The sequence below is a fragment of the Kogia breviceps genome, chromosome 6 (genome assembly GCF_026419965.1).
Source record: "Kogia breviceps isolate mKogBre1 chromosome 6, mKogBre1 haplotype 1, whole genome shotgun sequence".
In the NCBI taxonomy this organism is placed as follows: Eukaryota; Metazoa; Chordata; class Mammalia; order Artiodactyla; family Physeteridae; genus Kogia; species Kogia breviceps.
Window position 1 is genome coordinate 145,805,189 of NC_081315.1, and position 22,903 is coordinate 145,828,091.

A 22,903-nucleotide genomic window follows, 5' to 3' on the forward strand; every position below is an offset into this window, starting at 1 on the left:
GTGCAGGTCCAGCGACTGCGCGAGGTAACACCTCCTGCCTAGGCGACCCCCAGACCCCACCCCTCGCCTCCCCTCCCCCTCCCCTCCCCCCTCCCCCCTCCCCTCCCCCTCCTCTCCCCTCCCCCCTCCCCTCCCCTCCCCCCTCCCCTCCCCTCCCCCTCCTCTCCCCCCACACGCGCCCCCGCCCCGCCCCTGAGGCAGGGAGCCAATCAGCTCGCTCCCTGCTGGTAGACGTTAGGCCTGGGGCCCGCCCCAGCCAGCCCCGCCTCTTCCTACCCTACGCCTGTGCAGAAGGTTGCCCCGCGACCCGGCCTCAGCCTTCTGCGCGCGCGCGGCGCGCGGCGTTCCCGTGAGGCCGTGCGAGGCGCGGCGGCGGGCTGTTGAGGTTCGCGAGCCGAGCTCTCTGAGGTGTGTGGCGGCCGCGTTGTAGTTCTGTCAGGCGGGAGGTGGGGCTGTGGGAGCGGCGCGGGTCAGCGGGCTGCGTCTTTCTTCCGGGCGGCCCTCGGGACTTCCTACGGGCGCGCAGTCGCTGTCCGCAGGGAGAGGGGCCGGGGGTGCGAGTGGGGGCCGGGTGGGCGAGGGGAGCGTCCGGAGCTTGGCGGCTCCAGTGCGGTCGGCGGGCGGCGTCCGGAGGGGCGAGGAGAGCGGCGGGACACTAGGGGCTCCCTCCGGTGCGGGGGTGTGGGTGGGTGCGCTAGTGAGGGGCGAGGGGCGCGGCCGGAAACGGGGGGCTCAAGTGCGGGCGGGGTGGGGGGTGCCTGGGGCCCCGGCCGTCCAGGCCCGACCCTGAGGCGCCGCTAGGACGCGGTGGGGCGGGGGGCGTACCTGAGCCCCGCAGGCCGGCCGGGCACCCGCCTGAGGTTTGTGCAGTTTGTCTTGGCGCCGATTCGGCGGCCTCTGTGGACGAGTAGTTTATTGACGCGCGTACCCGTCATCGCTGAATGCATCACGGCAAATCACCGAGTGCCGCAGATGTGTTACTGGGGGCCCTCCTCTGCGCCTCCTGTTTCCGCCCCTGAAGTTCGCAGCGTGGACAGGTGGTCCCTGTGTTGAAAATAATAAATGCCTGAAGTACCTTTATTGAACGACTGCTCAGTCCTTTGGCTCTTCTCAAGTCGGGGGTGGTTCTTAAACCTTAAGCCTGATTTTCTCTGCGCTAGGTTCGTCGTATCGGACTTTGGTTCTTGCGTGAATGCGGATGCTGACTGAGTCATTCAGGTAAATACTTAGTTGACTCTTCCTCAAAAATCTTACCATATTTCTGTGTTCTCAGGAAGGACAGTGAAAAGAGGCTGCTTAGCCGCGTGATGGCTTGGAGATATTTACATCCATGTATTTTGAATTAAAAACTGAACTGTTGCTCTACAAAATACAACGTATTTTTAAACCGTGTGGTCTTTGGAAAACATAGGATTTCCTTGTTAATTAGGTTTTCATTACTGTTGCATTGTTCTAAGTAATACGCTAATTGTGTATCTTCATCAGGCTTTCCAGCTACAACTGTATCTTGTGATGTTTAGCTGTATCATCCTTTCAAAGATATAGTCGCCCTATTTGTGGTCTAATACTTGTTTTTTTTCCCCCTCCAGGAGAAGTTATTATAGAGTCTAAAAATATCTTTCCCCCTTCTCTATGGACTTAACATAAAATTAGTTTTGTATGTATTTGGATTCATTTGCTAAATATCAACACCATAAAGCCTTATCAGTTACAAAAAGTTGGGGTAGTTAAACCATGAGTTGTGGAAAGGAGTTTGTGGAAACGTTAAAAAAGATTGATTATCCTAAAGCTGATATTCTTAATGGGGAAGATTTTGACTGGTTGTTTGAGACTGTTGAAAATGAATCATTTTTGAAGTGGTTTTGTGGGAATGTGAGTGAACAGAACGTATTATCTGAAGAGGAATTGGAAGCTTTTAGCATTCTTCAGAAATCAGCCAAGCCCATCCTAGAAGGAGCAGCGTTGGATGAAGTTCTTAAAACCTGTAAAACTTCTGATTTGAAGACACCTACCCTGAATGACAAAGAGCTGGAGAAATTAGAGGATGAGGTTCAAACTCTGCAGAAATTAAAGAACCTAAAAATTCAGCGACGTAATAAATGCCAGTTGATGGCTTCAGTAACTAGCCACAGATCTCTGAGGTTAAGTGCTCAAAAAGAAGCAGCCAATAAAAAACTGAAGCAGAGTCAACGAATTCTAAATGCTACCAATACTAAGATCAGTAATGAGCTTCACGCTCTTACTGATGGAGTTGAAAAATTACTGGTGTTCTTCAGACATTCGAATTTGAGTCAAGGGGCAAATCCACTGGTGTTTTTATCTCAATTTTCGTTGGAAAAATATCTAAGCCAAGAAGAGCAAAGCACAGCAGCATTAACCTTATATACCAAAAAACAGTTCTTTCAAGGTGTACATGAAGTAGTTGAAAGTTCAAACGAAGAAAATTTTCAACTTTTAGATATACAAGCACCCTCTATTTGTGGTAATCAAGAAGTTCTTGAGGAGAGACGGCTAGAGATGGCTAGGCTGCAGCTGGCATATGTTTGTGTTCAACATCAGTTAATTCACTTGAAAGCAAGAAATTGGAGCCTGAAGTCAAGTATCCAATGGGCAGAGGAGAATCTTCATAGCCTCGCTAGCAAGGTAAACATGGGAAATGAGACGGGATTCATATTGAAATTGTTGTTGATAATGGAGTAATACTGATAGTAAAGTCTTTAGAAAGGGGGCTATAATAAGGAATCACAGTCTCTTGTTTTCTGTTGGTTCAGTGTTTAGTTGTGATCTGTGTCATTGTTTCTTACAAATCGATCTTCCTATTAGCCGAGGGCAGAAATAGTAATTATAACCCGACCATATTATCTAATTCATTTTAAACAAAAGTACTTTTGCATTCTGTGTTGGTTCAGATGACCCTGACATTTCCTTTTTTATGATGAATGGGTAAAGAGCCTTATTGCTGTGTTACGGGTTTTCTGCCTTGTTTGCGCTGACCAGAGGATGGTGCTAATGAAGTTAGAGATCCAGTTCAGTGGATTGAAACCCTGATTCTTTTCTAAGAATGTATAGATGTATTACAGTTAGCCATCTGCACTCTTGGGAAGCTTGCTTTCTTGGTAATGTAACCACTAGAGAGTTGAGTAAAAATAACAGCTTTTCTGAAGCTGAATACCTATAACTGACGGAAACTTTGGAATGGTATGTGAAGTCCTGTTATTCTGTGGAAGTGCTAAAATCAACAGGCAAGCTGGGAGAATAGCTACTGAGATTATTTTAATTTTAAGAAAAACTTAAATAGTATACATTAGCATTCGGTGAGTAGTGTGATTTTTATTAAGACAGACATGACAAGATGTCTGTTTTGTGTCTGGACAGGATGTCCATTACTGTGTCTAGTATTTTACATGGTAGTAATAGCATTAAAAGTTAGCAATTCTTAATGACTTTACCCTTCGCTTAGTCTACACTTTTCTTTTTTAAACTGTGATTTTGGCTTCTGCTAATATGAAATAAGTTTTTATTAGTGATTATGTTATCTGATAACCTAAAATGGAAAGTGAAAATAATTTTAAAACTGTTTCAACTTTATACTTACAGTTTGAAATGTAATTGTTTTCTTTGTGTAGGCTCTTGGCAAAGATATTTTGGATGCTAAAATTTCTAGCTTGAACAGTGAGATTCTGAAACTTGAAGAACAAATCACTCATATAAAAGACAAAATTTTGCCTGCTGTGGTAAAAGAGAATGCCCAGTTATTGAATATGCCAGTTGTAAAGGGAGACTTCGATCGGCAGATTGCTAAACAAGACTATTACACAGCAAGACAAGAGTTAGTTTTAAATCAGTTGATAAAGCAAAAGGCATCATTTGAACTTGTACAATTATCATATGAAATTGAATTGAGAAGGCATTGGGACATATATCGTCAGCTTGAAAACTTGGTTCAAGAACTTAGTCAAAGTAATTTGATGCTCCACCACCAATTAGAAATGCTGACAGACCCATCTGTATCTCAGCAGATAAATCCAAGGAATACCATTGATACCAAGGATTATTCTACTCATAGGTAGGCTTCATTGTTTCTTTAGTGAATAATTATTCTTCCATTTGTTTATGTAAAATACTAGAGTTTGAACTAAAATTGTGGACGTTTAAAGAATTCTTTGCACTCCATTTTTGGTCTTTGTATTCTTCTACCTTTCTGTTCTTATATGTTTCTTTTTCCTTTTTAATTTCTTGCTCTCTTTTTCATTTATGTTAAATATGGAAGCTGGTTTAGAGGTGAGGTGGATGGGTTGGAGGATTGAAAATATACAATACAAGGTCTTTATTCATGTTTAGGCACTATTTATTGATAGATGTTTTTAGATTTGGGGCAGGAGTTTAACTTACAGCAGGAAGTTTGAATACAGCTGGGTGTATAGCGAGTATTGCAGAGCAGAGAATTGACTTCATGTGGAGAAGGCAGCAGTAGAGAGGAGAGAAGACTTCATTTTTGCATCTACTCAGGTGAATCAGCAAGAAATGAATGCTAGCTTCCAGTCTTTTCTGGATGTCTAAGCAATTGATGGTATGGGGATACTGAAATTGGAGGGCTAAAGTAGTCAAAGGACTCAAAAATCTGGATCCTACTCCTGATTTTTCTCTAGGCTAGAAGAAAATCATCTAATACTTTGTGTTCTTATTAATGAAATGAGGGGCATGGATAGGGCTGCCTCACTGCACACTTTCAGAGGTGGCATTGACCTCATGATTCTGTGTAAATGGTGCCCCCTGGAATTGTGTAGTGACATTCCACAAGAACAGAATTAGCCTTAGGCTTGAACCTGTTTTAGGAAACCTGTTGCAACTTGTTAAAATAATTAAAATAATACATTTTTTTTAAATTCTAAGAAAAAGAGCAGACACTTTTTGTCATAAATATGTAGAAGGTGCTGCCTCACATTTTTCCATTTGTCTCATAGGATATTTCTGCCATTAATGTTTGAAGTGTTAAAGTGACCTCATGGTTCATTAGGAATTTAATTTGTCAAGCAAATATGGACATGACTGGAGTAGCAAGTTTACTATTGCTATTTTCGTAGCTCTCTTTACTGTTTACTTTTTAAAACATTTTACGTTGTTTATATTTTCAGTTTTTCTCTTTTATGTTTACCACAGTCCTTTAAAATTAGGTAGGTATTACGATGTGAAAATTAAGTCTCAGAGGTTGACTTGACTTAGGTCTTACATGGCAGCCAGAACTCAGATCTAGGTCTTCTGTTTCAAGTTCATTGCAGTTTCTACTACATCATAGTTGTGTTCTGTGAAATAATTGTTTTCTAGGGAGGTACCTCTGGAGTGTTTGTTTGAAGTAGGTTAATGGCAGTTAAAGTCAAAAAGAATTTTTTGTCTAAAACTTGGAAGATGGGAAAACTGGGGATTCAGATACAATAATTAGAATACATGTTTCTGTAATGAGGTAGTACTTCAGTTGGAATGGTTTTAGTTGTTTGATTAGTATTGATAGGTTGTTAGCTTTCCCCAAAGATGCCCCAATATATAGTGGATTATAATTTTGAAAACTGTACTGACTTGAGAATTTTTTTCTGTAATTTTTAATCTTCACATTTTAGGCTTTATCAACTTTTAGAAGGAGAGAATAAGAAAAAAGAATTGTTTATAACCCATGGAAACCTCGAAGAAGCGGCTGAGAAATTAAAACAGGATGTTTCTTTGGTACAAGAGCAGTTAGCAGTATCTTCTCAAGAGCATTCTTTCTTTCTGTCCAAACTAAATAATGATGTGGACATGCTGTGTGATGCTTTGTATCAAGGAGGAAATCAGCTTTTGCTTAGTGATCAGGTGGGTGCTTGCCATAGTAATTAAAAATACTTTAAAAAATAGTGTTCGTTGTAAAAGATGCTAAAGAAAATGTTAACATGAGGAAAATATTACTCCATATCCCATTGCCCTAATAATAACATTTTCATCTCATTTTTATTCATATAAAAACATAAATATATTTTTCAGATAGTTTTGATCAGTGTACACAGAATTTAAAAAATTTTTGAAATATTTCAGATGTAGAAGGATATGTAGTGTTTATGCTAAGAATTAGGAAAAATAAACCACCCTTGTACTATTTTCACCTATCTTAGTAAATAGAGGATTGCCCTTATATCTCTAAAATCCTGTGTACACTTAGTAATAGCGTGCTCCTCCTAATGGCATTCCCCTCTTCTTCAAGGAGTAACTACTATGCTGAATTTTGTCATTCGCTTTTTTAAATTTATAATACAGACCATGTGTTACTTAGTTTTGTATGTTTCTGAACTTTATATAGGTTGTATTAATGTATTCTTTAGTAACTTGCTTGTTTCTTAATATGATTTTGAGATTCATCCATGTTGATATTTGTAAAGCTACAGCTCATTTATAGTTTTCTCTTTTGTATAGTTAGTATTCTCTTATGTGAAATTCCACAATTATCTGTTCTGTTGACAGACATTTAGATTATTTCCAGTTTTTGCCGTTGTAGATCATACTGCTATGTATAGTCTTGTTGCATGTCTTATAGATGCATGCCTACACACACACACACACACACACACACACACTCACACACGCACGCACATCACTCGCTGTCTGCTCACACAGGCGTGGAATTGCTAGATAACAGGTTCAGTTTTACAGTGTACATCAAACTGGTTTCTAAAGGGGTTGTACCATATTGTACCAGCATTGTTTAAGAGATGCTATGTATCCATATCCTTTTCATCACATAGCACTGTCTGATTCATAATTTTCTCTCACTCTGTGGAGATGTAAAATAGCGTCCCATTGAGATTGTAATTTGCATTTCTCTGATGGTTAGGGAGATTGAACCCCCCTTTCAGTAGGAGTTATTTACGTATTTCAAATGCCAGTCCTTTGTCAGTGATGTGTGTTATGTATATTTGCTCCCTATTTGTGGCTTGTTTTTTTCTTTTTTACTGTTTCCTGTTAGTTTAATTTTGGCTTTTTTTTTTTGAGATTTTAATGTCATGTCATTTATCACTCTTATGGTTTGCCCTTAACGTCATAATGATAGTCCCCTTTACTTTATCTTAAAGTTATGCTGTTCAAGTTCAGTTCTTTAATCCACCAAGAGTTTATTTTTATGTGTGACATGAGAGGTAGAGTTCTCATTTTATTTTTTCCCTGTGAATAACCAAATTGTCCCATCACCATTTATTGAGGCATACAAATTTAAAATCAGTATCTTTCTGGTGAAGGGACCCTCTTACATTATGAGATAAAGGATCCTTAAATGCCTTCTGCCTTCATGTATGTTTTGTTAGATATTTTGGACACCACCACTTCTGAACCATAAACTGGGTTCAAACTCTGTTTTTGGAGGACCCAGGTGACTCCTATCTGAGCTGTAATTCTAACCAAGGGCTCTTCCACCTCTGGCCATCCCGATCTTAAGATTGTTGGTGTCCTTTGAGTCCTTAGTTTATTATGAAGAGAGTCTCCTGTTTGACTTCCCACCTTCTGTGGACCTTGGACTTTGATTTTTCTCCCACTCATCTTGTGAGTCTCAGTAATCATGGATTCTGATTTTCCAAGATGGGCAATTGAGTAGAGCACCTCCTGGGCTCCCTTACCAATCTGCATTGTTTTATGGACTTGTAGTTTCTTTTAATGTCTTGTTATCTTTTTGTTGCTTTTAGGAAGCTTTTGTTTTGTTTGACTCTTTTAAGTACTTCATTTCACCTTTCACATTTTTTCCTATGGAAGAATTGATCAGAGTAACTAGCTTACTTTTCTTGAAATAAGGCTTACGATTAGTTTTTTTAAATTTTTTTACTGTGGTAAAATACACAAAGTGTAAAATTTACAATTTTGACCATTTTAAAGTGTGCAATTCAGTGACATTAAATACATTCACAATGTCGTGCAACCATGACACTGTACATTTCCAAAACTTTTTCCTCATCCCAAATGGGCCAGTCTCTGTGCCTGTTAAATATTAACTCCCCATTCCTCCTTTCCCCCATCCCTGGTAACTCTATTCCAGTTTCTGTCTATGAATTTGCCTACTCTAGGTACTTCATGTAAGTAGAATTGTATAATGTTTGTCCTTTTGTGTTTGGCTTATTTTAGCATAATGTCCTTAAGTATCATCCATATTGCATGAGATGTGAGAATCTTATTCCTTTTTGGGGCTGAGTATTCCGTCGTGTGTATACATCACATTTTATCTGTTCATCTGTTTGATAGACACTTGGGTTGTGTACACCTTTTAGCTGTTGTGAATAATGCTGCTGTGAACATTGTTGTACAAGTATTTGAGTCCCTGTTTTCATTCCTCTTGGGTATATACCTAGGAGTGGATGCTGAGTCATGAGGTAAGTCTGTGTTTAACTTTCTGAGGAACAGCCGATCATTTCCACAGCAACTGCACCAGGGTTCCAGTTTCTCCATGTCCTCGCCTACACTTGTTATTTTCCCTTTTTAAAAAATATGTAACAGTCATCCTAATGGATGTGAAGTGATATTTGTGATTAGTTTTTTAAAGTCTCCTATTAGTGATTTTTATCTTCTTGATCTTTTAAACAATTATGTAAAAATCCCATGATGGTGGATTTGAAAATTTCTCCTTGTAGTTCTGTTGGTTTTTTCTTTATATTTGAGTTTATTTTATAAGTTACATCCAAATTTAAAATCGCAGTGAATTATTCTGGTAGATTTAAATTGCAGTGAATTGAACCATTGAGCATTATATAATGACCCTGTGTTGTGCTTTTTGTCTTAATATTCTCTTTTCTGATATTAATATTCCTATGCTATCTTTCTTTTGGTTAGTATTTGCAAGGGGGATGCTTCTTTCCTTTACTTAATGTATTTTTCATGTTCTTCCTTTATACTTAGCATTATGAAACAAACATTTCCATGCTAAACGATTTTAATTTTTAATGTTTATAATACTCTTGATTTAATTACTGTGTCATAATTTGTGTAACCAGTCCACCATTTTTGGGTATTTTGATAGTCTTCATTTTTTTTCTTTTGTTTGCTCTTGAATGAGATCATGTATATCTTGTGTATATAGCTTTTTGTTGTTGGGTACTTTTTTTTTTGATACATTCATTTGGATGAACTCTTAGAAGTAGAATTATTGGATTTCTTGGGTATACACATTATTTTTTGGCCTTTGCTACTGCCATATTGCTTTTCAAAGGAGTTGTACCTACTTACAATGCCACCAGCACTATTAAATGTCTGCTAGACACCACTTATCATGTGATACACCATAATTTCATGAATTTCTAAGAAAGAAAAGACTTTTTCAGTTAAACTGACACGTTACTTCCTTATTTAGAATTTTTATTTCATGCCTATTAGAAGATGCCTTTTAGGTGTGGGTACGCATAGGTTTTTATCATGTCACTATTGGATATACATTAAAAGGGAAAATGTCAAAATGGTTAAGGTGTTTCTAAAGCTTCACATTTAGTGTCCACTTCTGTGTTATTTCTTGACTCAAAGTACTTTTAATATTTTTCCACATTATACATCAAGAATGTTGGTGATAGCAGGAAACTTAATAACCTGATTTTAAAATGGGCTAAGGACTGGAATAGACATTTCTCCAAAGAAGACATACAGATGGCCAACAGGTTTATGAGTAGATGTTTGATTATGTAATTATCAGGGAAATGCAAATCAGAACCACAGTGAGATAACACCTTACGCCTGTTAGGATGACTGTTATCAAAAACCAAAAGACTAGGATTGGTGAGGATGTGGGGAAGTTGGAACCCTTGTACATTTTTTTTTTGCGGTACGCGGGCCTCTCACTGCTGTGGCCTCTCCCGCTGCGGAGCACAGGCTCCGGACGCGCAGGCGCAGCGGCCATGGCTCACGGGCCCAGCCTCTCCGTGGCATGCGGGATCCTCCCAGACCGGGGCACGAACCCGTGTCCCCTGCATCGGCAGGCGGACCCTCAACCACTGCACCATCAGGGAAGCCCCCTTGTACATTTTTGGTGGGCGTGCAGAATGGTGCAGCTGCTGTGGAAAACAGTATGGAATTGCCTCAAAATTTTTAAAAGTAGAACTGCTGTATGATCCTGTAATCCTACTTCTGCGTATATATCCAAAGGAAATGAAAACAGAATATTTAAGAGATGTCTGCACTCACGTGTTCATCACAGCACTTACTCGTAATAGCTAAGCTGTGGAAACAACCTAAAAGTCCATCAGTGGAGGAATGGATAAAGAAAATATAGTATGCACATACAATGGAATATTATTCAGGCTTAAAAAAAAGAACTGCAAAATGCCACAACATGGGTGAACCTTTAGGAGATTATGCTAAGTGAAATAAGCCAATCACGAAGTAATAGTGCATGATTCCACTTATATGAGCTATCTAAAACAGATTTATTAGAAGCACAGAGTAGAATGGTGGTTGCCAGGGATGGGAAGTTGTTGATCAACAGGTATAAAGTTTCAGTTATGCAAAATGAACAAGTTCTAGCAATCTGCTATACAACATTGTGCCTGTAGTTAACAATACCGTATTGTACTCCTGAATTTAAGAGGGGAGATTTCATGCTCTGTGTTCTTACCGCAATAAAAAAATTAAAAAAATATATTGGTGAGGGAATTCCTTGGCGGTCCAGTGGTTAGGACTCGGCGCTTCCTTTCAGGCAGCGCAGGTTCAGTCACTGGTTGGGAGAACTAAGATCCTGCGAGCCTTGTGGCTTGGCAAAAAATAAAATATTGGTGATAAAGTGCTTCTAATGAGTGTCTGGTCAATAACAGTTACATGATGCTCTTGATTGTACAGTGTATGTTGATTTCAGTTATATTAAAATGTGAAAGATTCCATCCTAGAATCACTAAAATATGGTGATTTCACTATAATGTCATTGGGTATCATTATTTAATGTTTTTCCCTATCCCAGTGAGGTATAAAGTGTCATCCATATGAATTTTAAATTGCGTTTTTATTAATGAAGTTGAATATTTTTCAGTATTTGTAGGAGTATTATTTTTATTTTATTTTATTTTATTTTATTTTTTTTGCGGTACGCGGGCCTCTCACTGTTGTGGCCTCTCCCGTTGCGGAGCACAGGCTCTGGACGCGCAGGCTCAGCGGCCATGGCTCACGGGCCCGGCCGCTCCGCGACATGTGGGATCTTCCCGGACCGGGGCACGAACCCATGTCCCCTGCATCGGCAGGTGGACTCTCAACCACTGCGCCACGAGGGAAGCCCAGGAGTATTATTTTAGTAACTGTTAAGATCTTTAGTATTGAAACTAAAGGTTAGATGTTTCTCATTGTATTCAAGTTTACAGTTTTTCCTCAAAGAGAGACTGCTAATGTGGATATTACTTGATTTTTTTTTTTTTAATGTAGTTAAAGAAATACTCTCTGGAACTGGCATTTCTGACAGGTGTGAAGCTGTTATTCATGAAACTTGTACGTTAGAATCACCAAGGAGCCTGTTGAAATGTAGCTTCTGGCCCTGTTGCAGAGTGATTGAGTGTGAAAGGAGGTGCAGGAATGAGGTTCTTAACAAACTCCCCCAGGTGATTACCATGCTGTGGACCATGCTGAGAGGCTGTGGAAGGTTGAGGTGTAGTTACAGCTACAGATTTTCTGAGAACCTCTTTGGTAATACTGGCTGAAAAAGTATAGGAGTAGAATACATGACTAGAAAGCCATGGAAACTTGTTAATAAACTGCTTTTAATGTTAAGAAGTGAGGAATTTCAGTTATTAAATGTGAAGGGTCCAGCATGTCTAGGTTTTTGAGAAGAATTACATGGTAAGTCAGGATTGTTGAATGTCGTATATAGTTCCATCTTCTGTAACAATGTGAAAAAAGAAAAATGAGATTTTTGTTAAGGTATTTCTTTTATATTGGTAATTGCTTCATTTCGAGGTTTTCTCAGTACCTGTGATGTCTAGAGTAAACAGCTTAGGCTAAAACAAGGTTTGATTACTTAAGCAGAATGTAAGTTCCATGAAGGAAATGGTGCCCATGCTTCTATTTGTACGCTCTAAAACAGTGCTTGGTTCCTGGCGGGCATTCAGTAATATTTGAATGTATGAATGTGCAGAACAGTTTACATATCAAGTACTCTTCAGGGAGTAAGAGTTTGCTTTGAATCACTTAAAATTGCCTGTAGGAAGTTGTTGCAATGGATCTTATCAATACATAGACTTTTTATTAATCCTGCTATGGATTTTTTTTTTTGCCCGCGGCATGTGGGATCTTAATTCCCCGACCAGGGATGGACCCCCCCCCCTCCACTGCAGTGGAAGCTCGGGGTCTTAACCACTGGACCACCAGGGAAGTACCCCCTGCTATGGATTTTTAATTGAGGTTCATTTATTGTTGAGATTGTGGGAATAATCATTATATCATTTAGATTCTTTTTATGTAAATTACATTTTAAATTTATAAATGGTAGTATGAATAGAGCTCTTGAATTAAAAGCATTATTATTTTCCTTTTAGGAGTTAATGGAGCAGTTTCATCAAGTTGGATCTCAACTAAATAAGCTAAATCATCTTCTTACTGATATTCTTGCTGATGTGAAGACAAAAAGAAAAATTTTGGCATCTAATAAACTGCATCAAGTGGAAAGAGAATTATATGTATATTTTTTAAAAGATGAAGATTATCTGAAAGATATTGTGGAGAACTTAGAAAGCCAGTCAAAGATTAAGGCTGTTGGTCTTAAAGATTGAAAATGAAATCTTTACTGCACGTGCTGTGTTTTAATATTTTATATACTAGGAGAATATAGCTAATAAACACTGAAAATTTTAAATTCGAGGTCAATGGAACATTTCATTTAATGAGTTCAAGTATTATATCAGTTTGGTTTATTATATGTTTGTTCAAAGTACCAGTGCTTTTTATGACTTGAACATTTGCTTGGTGGCACTTAGTCCTGGTAACTTTTAAGTTACAGGGAAAAAGCATTATTATATAATGCAGATATTTTTTACAGAGTTAATTGTATCTCTCATTTTATTTTTTTAGAGAGAGAAATTTCTGCTGTTAAATATTTAAAAAATTTTGTAGGACTTTGAATCAGCATTGTTTAAGCTGTAGACCTTAATAAATGGAATAGTTAAGTCCCCTCATATTTGTCTATGAAGTAAAATCCTGCCACTCAGACTGTATTCACCCATAATTCCCTGCTGTAGACTTCAAGACTATTTTAATGTGCCTGCTTGTACCACAAAGAATGTCAAGTCTCCATTGGCCATTGCTCATTTTAGCGGTTGGGTCCTAGGGATTCAACATACTTGCAGGACAGATCTCAGCAGTGCTTTGACTTCAGTCTGACTTACATATAATGAATGTCTTTCAAAATGAAATTTCAAAATTCAATAGAAGTGGTTGTTCAGATGATGTATAACACTATTTTAATCAATTTCTTAAGAGTCAAAATACCTAAGTGTTGGATTCTATTGGTTGGGATACAAATGTAGTATTTGGACAATTAGAAATTATTTCAAGAGTTGAGGTAAAGTAATTTGCAGTAGCTTATTTATCAGTATTACATCAAATGATTCTTGAGTGCCTGGTTTATATGTGACTTCTGTTACATACTAAGTATGCTTTATGGAGAAAAGAAGATTTAGACACTACTTTCAAGAAATATTACTGCTCCAAAAATGTATTACCTGCTTGAAATGTGGAATGCCTGTCTAAAAACTTCACATTTTAGGTGATCTTTATGGAGTTTTTTAGCTATAACCATCAGAAAATGGGTATGCTTAGGTGGCATATGGGCCTTGACAATTTTGGACAAATATGTTTTGCTAATTATTGTATTTGTACATTTTTCAAATTTTGTATTTGTTAAGTAGATCTTAATATGCTTGAAAAGTTTGTAGCAACAAGTTTTGCCTGAGATTTTGTTATGAACTCCTCACAGGTGACCTTTGTTTGTTCCTGATTTCCCTCTGCCCTACCTTGGAATTGAGAATTTACCTGAAATTTTTTCCTCTGCAGTAATGTGGGAAAATGTCCCCTGGTTTTCTGGTTCATGAAACAGCAAATTCTGTTTAGATTAGTGCCAAATACATTAGATGTATTACCAGCTACTCGATGATTTGCACTGTCCTTTCTAGACCTTCACCTGCTCAGCCCAGGGGGCCAGTACAGCCCAGCAGTGCAAGTGAAAGGATGTTAGGTTATGTGTCAGTCATAATAACCCAAGTCAGTTAAAAATAATTTTTATGTTACTAGATCTGTATGTTTGAAGATTATAATAGCCATTTGTTTCAAACCTCAGGAAGTAGGAAATATTTGAGTAGATTGCTTGCTTCAAGATTGGAGATACGTTCTTTACTTTGTTGTCTATTTACCATAATACCCAGTTGAGCCTCTAAATGTTTCACTTTCTTCTTACTATCTTATCTGTGTTACGGGGACAATTAATATCTATTTCCTGTAGTGGTGAATATAGTAATTTTTATGAGTGTCTCTACATAAAAATTTTTACATGCCTTGTTTCTTATTTTGAAGTCTCAAAATTAATATATGGGTATTATGTTTATCTTATGTTTAGGATTTTATGAAAATGGAAAATTACGAGGCATTTGTAGGCTTTGACCTCTGTAAGATACCACTCTCCAGTGTTGCTCAGAAGATTATGTCTGCTATGCATTCATGTGATTTAGTGGAGTCTAAGAATTGGAGAGAGAGTGAAAAGAGTGAGTAATTTTTATGAACCTTCATATTTTTTGTTACCTTGAGTCTTAATTATTCTTAAGACTAAGTTTTGAAAATCATTGACCTTAAAAATGAAAGAGGCTTCCCTGGTGGCGCAGTGGTTGAGAGTCCGCCTGCCGATGCAGGGGACACGGGTTCGTGCCCCGGTCCGGGAGGATCCCGCATGCCGCGGAGCAGCTGGGTCCGTGAGCCATGGCCGCTGAGCCTGTGCTCCGCAACGGGAGAGACCACCACAACAGTGAGAGGCCCGCGTACTGCAAAATAAAAAAAAGAAAAAAAAAAAGAAACAGTGAAAGTTATTTTACCAGCAAAAATGGGTTTACTGGAGAATAGCAGAGAATTGCAATTTGGGACAAGCATGCTATACAAAGGCCAAAAAGCAAGTCTGACAAAGGAAAGGAACATTTTATAGAGAAAAAGGTGAATGTTGGCAGGGGTTGTTTTGAATCAAAGTCCATTGGAGAAAAGTGAGAGTTCAAAGTGCTGATGGTTTCTGGCTGAGTTGCTGGGGAAGTGGATTTCTTGTAGGAGGTGCCCTGTACATCTTTTCCTGTGGGGACCTGTAATTGATGATTCTTTCCTGTTGAGTCTTCCTCCTGCTGACTTTGAGTGGTACTGCATGAGAGCTCCCCCTTCTGGCCTCCCAACTCCATTTTAGTGAGCCGCCTTATTAATTTTCACAAAATGAAATGTATAGAACTTTTTATTGTGTAGGGAAGTTTCTGCCTACAAACAGTCCAGCTAACCCTTGTTTTACTCTCATTCAGTGATGACTCAGCTTCTGCTCACTACATTTTATATTCTCTTAGCCCTTACTGCTTTGAAAATGTGACGCTCTCTTCATTGTTTCAGGCATTTCTGCCAAACATTCCTTTAGAATCTGGATCAGCTGTTTAAGTAACTTCAAAAGAGATGGGCTCTTTCATAGTGCCCGTTTCTAAACCCTTAGCTCTCAGGTCATTGAACCTGTATTTTCTTATTTGTTGTGGACAAGAGAAGTGTTCTTGACAGTATGTGTATTACACCGCTGTAGAAATGTATAAACTGTTACGTGACAGATCAGTGGATCTGTGTACATATGTTTATGACATATGATATAATAGTAAAAGCAGTGACATATGCTCACAAGTGTGACTGAAATGGTTGGAATACCAGGTGTGTGTGTGTGTTTTTTTTTTTTAAAGGATTTTTTTAATTCACATAACTGCAAATAGGAAACCAGAGGGGGGATCCCCAGGCTGGGACAAATAATGGCTACCTCCTTCCTGACAGAATGGGGGGAGAAGGTGGCCCCTACACCCGATGGTCAACACAGGCCCCCCTCCTTACTCTGCTGCAGCATCCTAGGGGCAGGGCCCCACCTTCCCTGGGACTGGGGTAGTTGGTAACCCAGCCTGCTTTTGCCCCAGGCCCCTTCACCCAAGAGCATCTTGGAGGAGGGGGATGTGGGCAGATCAGGAGGCAATGAGGATGAACATTTGGTGCTGGTAGCAGCAGCAGTGACGGATGTCTAAGAACGAAACAGTGAACAAAAAACAGCACAACTGTCCAGAGGTAGTTCGTGAACCGAGGAAAGATGGAACCAGAATCTTGGGGGGTGGAGAGGAGCAAAAGGGTGGGGGGTGGGCAAGGCTAGCTCCTTGTTATTAGTGCCCCGAGCAAGGGAAGGAAGGGGAAACCGAGGTCTAGAGTGGAAGCAGACAGGGACAGGGAGTGGCTCTAGCCCGCCTTAAGTGGCTGCCACTGGGAGCCCAGGCCTCCTGGGCCTCACCTGGATGAAGGTGACTCTGCATTTTCACCACTGCTCTGGATTCCAGGGTGAGGGCAAGGTAGGTTGGAGCCTGCTTAGAGGGGGGAGGGGGCTTTAAGCCCTCCTGCCTGCCTTCCTGTGCCCCCAAGGGGGCGGCCCAACCTACTGCAGGGACTAGGCAAGGTGGGAAGGAAGCAAAGGGAGTGTGAGCCACCCCTGGTGAGACACAGCTTGGTTGGGGGCATCGGGCCAATCACCCCTCTCCAGTGGCCACACTGCTGCCACTAGTACAGTGGGAGTGGGGCATGGCAGAATGAGGTGGGGCTTGGGCCCCTTTTTAAGGCCCGGGGAGCCCTCCAAGGCCCCTTAATGGGAAGCCAGAGGGAAGAGTCGGGGATTAGAAGGGACCCCAAACCAAGAGCCCAGCCAGCAAGGTCCCCACGCCGAGGGAGTGGGGATGCAGCAGCGCGGGAACAGCTAAGTGGGAAGTCAGGCGTGTGGGTCAGGGGTCGCTGGGACCTGAAATCAAAGAAAACTGCCCCCACTCAGGCCCGGGGGCGCTGCGGCGGCGGCTGGTGGGCTGTGTCGTGCGGTGGTGAGGGCGCAGGTGGGTGGCGGTGACACGATAGCCTGGGGAAGGGGTGGGGGCGGAGCGGAGCGGAGCGGGGCTGTCCAGTCCCAGAAGGAAAGTGCTTCTCGGTGAGGGGGCGGGCGGCATGCACGGCCTCTGCCCCTCATTTGAGGACTCCTGCGAGATGCCCTCCGTTTCCTCCTTCTTCGGGTTTCTGGGTCTGCTCCTTGGTTTCCTCCCTGGAGTTGTTTGTGGTGGTTTTGCGGGTCTTGGCAGCGCCCTTGTTTTAGCTCCCCTTCGGTCGGCCCTAGGTCTCTTCGGTGTTGGCATTTCGCTGGGCTCCTTCGGAGGCTGCTTGCGCGGCCTGCCCCGCCCTCGCTTCTCAGTGCCGTCCTTTTCCTGCTTGGAGGTCAAGGGCTGGCTGGACTTCGAGCTCGACTCGCTCATCTTCCCTTGTCGGCAGAGCAGGTGGAGGAGCGACGGCTGCGATGTGCGAGCTCGGCCGCCTGCCTGCGGTGCGCGCTCCGGGCTGCCGGGAGCGACGGGGCTGGGCGCTGAGGACCGGCCTGGCGCCGCCGCCGCCGCCGCCGCTGGTAGCAAATGCGGGTGCCTTCTTGGAGCCGCGCCAGGGCCAGAAATAGCCCGGGCTCGGAGTCCCAATTAGAGGAGGCCAGGTGTGTTTGTTTTGTTTGTTTTTACTAGCAAAGCAGATTTATTTTAAATTGTAAGTCTGGACCAATCATTTGTTTTTCTTTTCTACAGAGTAGCTTATAAGTGAGTGAGATATGATTAATTATATTGAGATGAAATAATTGAGAAGTATTAACAAATAGTGCAAAAGCTGTTATAAATGCAGTTTGTTGATTAAGATAAGGTAACGCTTAACTTTTCAGTCTATTCATATTCAGGCATTTGTTGCCCTTGTTATGGAAGTCAGTAATGAAGAGTAAGAATTTTGGGGTATGGACTACATACCTAGCAATTGATAGTGTTTTAGGGGGAATGTTGGTGCTGGGGGAAGTAGTAAAGAAAGTTAACATCAAACATCAAAGAGCCAGGACTTCCCTAGTGGTACAGTGGTGAAGAATCCGCCTGCCAATGCAGGGGACATGGATTCGATCCCTGGTCTGGGAAGATCCCACATGCCGCAGAGCAACTAAACTCATGTTCCACAACTACTGAGCCCACGTGCCACAACTACTGAGGCCCACGTGCCTAGAGCTTGTGCTCTGCAACGAGAAGCCACCGCAATGAGAAGCCCGCACACCGCAACGAAGAGTAGCCCCCGCTCGCCACAACTAGAGAAAGCCCGCGTGCAGCAACGAAGACCCAACACAGCCAAAAATAAATAAATAAATAAATAAATTTTTAAAAAATCAAAGAGCCTTCTCCTTTATTCTGTATACTTGCTTTCCAAAATAAAAGAGCAGTGTGCACTTGACAGAGTTCAAAATATACTTACCTTCAAAAACTGATAAAATAATAAAATGCCTCTGGAAGCAGTAATGTGAGTCTCTGTTGAGAAAAATTTATGGTAGTCAGCCCCTGTCTTGTCATGCTCTTAAAATACCCTGTTAAAATCCTAGTTTTCATAAATTTATTGAGAAGATAAGGTGTTTTCTGTCAAGTGTTCTTGGATTTGGAAAAAGAGTGGAATTTTCACAAAGATTATATCTGTTCCTGTGTCACACTCTTGCTATGAACTTAAGTGAGTTAAAACAACACATATTTGTTACCTCATAGTTGCTGTGGGTCAGGAGCCTGGGCACAGCTTAGCTGGGTCCTCTGCAGGGCTGAAGTGCAGGTGCCAGTCAGGGCTGGGGGCTCATCTGAGGCTCAAAATGGGAAGTATTTGCTTGTAAGCTCACATGGTTGTGGGCAGAGTTCAGCCCCCTTGTAGGCTCTCGGACTGAGGGTCTCGGTTCTTGGTGATGGTTGGCTAGAAGCCACCCTCAGTTCGTTTCCATGTGATTCTCTCCGTAGGCAGCTTTACATTACTGCAGCTTGCTTTTTCAAAGCCGGCAAGAGAGTGTCCCCGGCGAGACTGACATTACATTCCTATGTGAGGTAATCACATTCAGTCACCGTTGCTGTATATTCTTTTGGTTAGAAGTAAGTCCCACCCACAATCAAGGGGTTACACAAGGGCACGAATACTAGAAGGCAGGGCTCGTGGGACCTTAGAGTCTGTCTGCCACACAGTCCCACCAGTTTTATTCTTATTTCATTCAAATCTGAGTTCAAGTTGGATTGCTGGTGGGTTGTGGTGAACGAATGATGCCGAACCTGAATTGATTCCTGGACTCTTGTCACGTGCTGAGCTGTTATGTCAAATCCTTCTCTCTTATAAATAAAATCGTAAATCAGCATTTCATTTCTGAAAGCCCATTTCATACCAGATAAATAGTGAGATTGAACTCAGAAATCAATGGAAATAAACTACAAATATTTTCTTTTACAAACATGTATTAAGTAAAACCAAACAATGTTATATGTCACTTTGGGATCTAATTTTCTGATCTGCGAGACTGACTGAGGTATACACACCCAGTCAGAACTGGACAGTGTGTATCTTCTTGCAGCAAGGTTGGTCTTTATTTAAAAAACCCTTTGCTATGAAAAAAAGATGCAAAAATTTAAAATACAACTTAATGAGTTAATATAAAGAGGATATCGTGTAACTACCACATACATTGCCAATATCTCAAAATTTCCTTCTCAAAACTCTTCCTGCTCAAAGGTAACCATTATGCTGACTTTTATAGCAGCCACTTTCCACTTCCTAATCATATGAGGGCGTTTTACATTGCTCCAAAGGCCTTTTTGGCAGAGATTCCTTGTCCGCCACACCAGAGTCCGTCCATCTTCCTTGGAGGCATGCCAGCAGATGACGTGGCTCAGTGTCCTTGCAGCCAGGTGTGGCCAAGTGGCGGGTTCCTGTCAGCAGGGTGTGCTGTGGCCAGGGCAGTCCCGAAGACACCTGACTTGCTTCCCAGCTGGCCTCTTTCCTTCCATCTAGTTGGGACCTGAAATGACTCCTTTCCAACCTGCAAATGATAACAGTGTCCTAGAGGACTGTGGACCAACGTGCTGGAGGGACCCCGGGTCCAGAGTGACTTCATGAAACAGCTGCTCCACCAGCTGAGACCACTCGCCTCAGAACAAGAGAGAAATGAACTTTTGTGGTTTAAACCATTGTATGGGTGGGTCTTTTGTGACTGTGGCTTAGCATTTTACCTTAACTCTTAACACCTTTAAACTAGATTCAGAATTGGGTTCATCAGACTTGAATTTACATGTCATTTTAGTGTTTAGTAATGCCACTGAAAGTCTTTGGGAAATACTGGGGAAGGAAGATTTTTCAGGGTGATTTCAAGGTTGTCAGCTGGCCTGGTGCTATGTATAACATTATGCGTTTGATTAAGCACATGTTTATTAGACTACATCTCTGTATTTTGCCTAAGTACCTATAGAAATCAAATAACGTTTTCTGCTACACATTTATCCAGAATTGTTTTTAACTTAATAGAGCTTAGGGGTGAATATGGTTTTTTTCTAGTAAAATAAGAATAGTTTTATAGACATTACATATATTTTTTAAAGGGCCATTTTATTTATTTATTTATTTATTTAATTTTTGGCTGTGTTGGGTCTTCGTTGCCTCACGTGGACTTTCTCTAGTTGTGGCGAGCAGGGGCTTCTCTTGTTGTGGAGCATGGGCTCTAGGCACACAGGCTTCAGTAGTTGTGGCATGTGGGCTCAGTAGTTGTGGCCTATGGGTTCTAGAGCGCAGGCTCAGTAGTTGTGGCACACGGGCTTAGTTGCTCCACGGCATGTGGGATCTTCCCAGACCAGGGCTTGAACCTGTGTCCCCTGCATTGGCAGGTGGATTCTTAACCATTGCGCCACCAGGGAAGCCCAGACATTACAAATTAATACAGGTGTAAGTCTCCTCAGGGTAAATATTTGTCAAAATCCAGTTCATTAATGTGAAGTCTGTCTTTATTCCCACCATCTAATGGAAATCTTTGTAATTTCAAGGACAGATAACATAAAGCTAAATGACAAAATAGATTTATTTTGATTATATTCATTCTGGTCAAGAATAATGTGGATAAACATTTTTATTTCTATCAAATAAACATAAAATCCTTATGTCCAGTCACTTAGCAAACTCTGCCAGGTGTTGGATTCCAATTCCCACCGCTCTAATTCAAGCCTTCATTCCTTCTCACTTGAAAATTTGCAGAAGTTTCCTAATTGCTGTTTGCCGTCAATTTATTGCCCCTTTGCTCTTTCCTTTGAACTGTCACTGGGATTAGCTCAGCTCTTGTCCTTGCTCTCTGCAGAATTTATCTGTAGAAACATACTTCATTACCAGAATGCCTTATTGGAAGTAAACTGCATTTGATTCATTTGCAACTCAGTTTAGAGAATTTCCCGTCATGTAGTTTTGGGTTATTTGCATAATGCTCTAACTCTTGGTATGTTTTGAGCTTTCTGAAGGCAGGCAAAGGTGGTCTCATCTTTGATGATGCCACAGGTGGGTTGATCTGTGAATTCAGCTCTTAACCGATTTGTAAGAGCTTTCTACAGACATATAAAACATACATGAAGGACTTTACTATTTCATTATTTATGTTGTATTTTCCTCAACATTTTGGGGAGTCTTTTTTTGTTTGTACTACTTCAGAAAAAGTTTTTTTTTTTAAACAGAAATACCAAAAACAAAGTCCATAATCCCACATTAAAAAAAAAAAAAATTGGGGGCAGGGGACTTCTCTGGTGGCGCAGTGGTTAAGGATCCACCTGCCAATGCAGGGGACGTGGGTTCAAGCCCTGGTCGGGGAAGATCCCACATGCCGCGGAGCAACTAAACCCATGTGCTGCGACTACTGAGCCTGCGCTCTAGAGCCCGTGAGCCACAACTACTGAGCCTGAGTGCCACAACTGCTGAAGCCCGCATGCCTGGAGCCTGTGCTCCACAAGAGAAGCCACCACAATGAGAAGCCCGTGCACTGCAACAAAGAGTAGCCCCTGCTCACTGCAACTAGAGAAAACCCACGCGCAGCAATGGAGACCCAAAGCAGCCAAAAATAAATAAATAAATTTATTAAAAAAAATTTTTTTAACATTCTCACACATACACACACGCGCACACACACACACACACACACACACACACACAGTGAAAGGGTTTATATGTACATTGTTCAGGCTTTTTCTTTGTTGAAACATCTCCCCTTATTGCTTCCCCATGTTAACAACAGCGTATGCCTTTTATGTTTTTTTCATGATAGTAATTATAGCTTGTGTGTGTGTGGCTATGTTGTGTCACCCAGACCTCTGCCTCCTTGGATGGCATTGGCTGAGGGCTTTGTTGCAACTATCACATTTGAGCCTCCACTCCCTCAGTCCTTCTGCTCCTGAAGAGCGTCCCCAAGTAAACGTTTCCAGGAAAAGCTCAGTCTGGTCACCAGGGAACTTGATCTGTGCAGTTGGTGCCCGTAGTGGTCTGAGAAAGCAGACATGGCATTTTGGAATTTGGTCACCGTTAGGCGGGCTGGCACTGATGACTTCATCACAAGTTGTAGGTGAAATACAGACGGCAGCGGTGCAGTTAAAGCTTTTACTAGGGGTGGCTGGTCTGGCATACCAGTGAAAGCATCTGTGCAAGCTGCTGGGCGATACTATGTATTTGAAAAGAATAGGGCAATGGAAGAGAATGGCATTGGTGGCTGTGGCTGGGTCCTTTGGAAAAAGACAAAGGCCAAGGGTGGTTAATTAGCAATTAAAGGGTAAATGTGATGCCAGAGGGCTCACCTGCTAGCCTATGAAGATACCAC

General features: G+C 41.4%; 2 protein-coding genes and 1 pseudogene across 2 annotated transcripts in view; 2 read left to right on the top strand and 1 right to left on the bottom strand.

Moving 5' to 3' along the window:
* HAUS3 (HAUS augmin like complex subunit 3) lies at positions 1–14,574 on the top strand. Its single transcript, XM_059066030.2, has 6 exons — positions 1–408; positions 1,161–1,218; positions 1,590–2,643; positions 3,627–4,066; positions 5,616–5,844; positions 12,501–14,574. Exons 3-6 carry the CDS (start codon positions 1,735–1,737, stop codon positions 12,732–12,734), a joined length of 1,812 nt encoding a protein of 603 aa, XP_058922013.1. The 5' UTR covers positions 1–408; positions 1,161–1,218; positions 1,590–1,734; the 3' UTR covers positions 12,735–14,574.
* A 4-nt stretch (positions 14,575–14,578) lies between these two features.
* POLN (DNA polymerase nu) overlaps positions 14,579–22,903 on the top strand; it is a 157,573-nt gene continuing 149,248 nt past the window's right edge. The window contains exon 1 of the mRNA XM_059065997.2: positions 14,579–14,717. Within this exon, the coding sequence (XP_058921980.1) occupies positions 14,579–14,717 (139 nt within the window). The remainder of the gene's footprint in view (positions 14,718–22,903) is intronic.
* Positions 16,989–17,639, bottom strand: LOC136794439 (high mobility group protein HMG-I/HMG-Y-like; annotated as a pseudogene).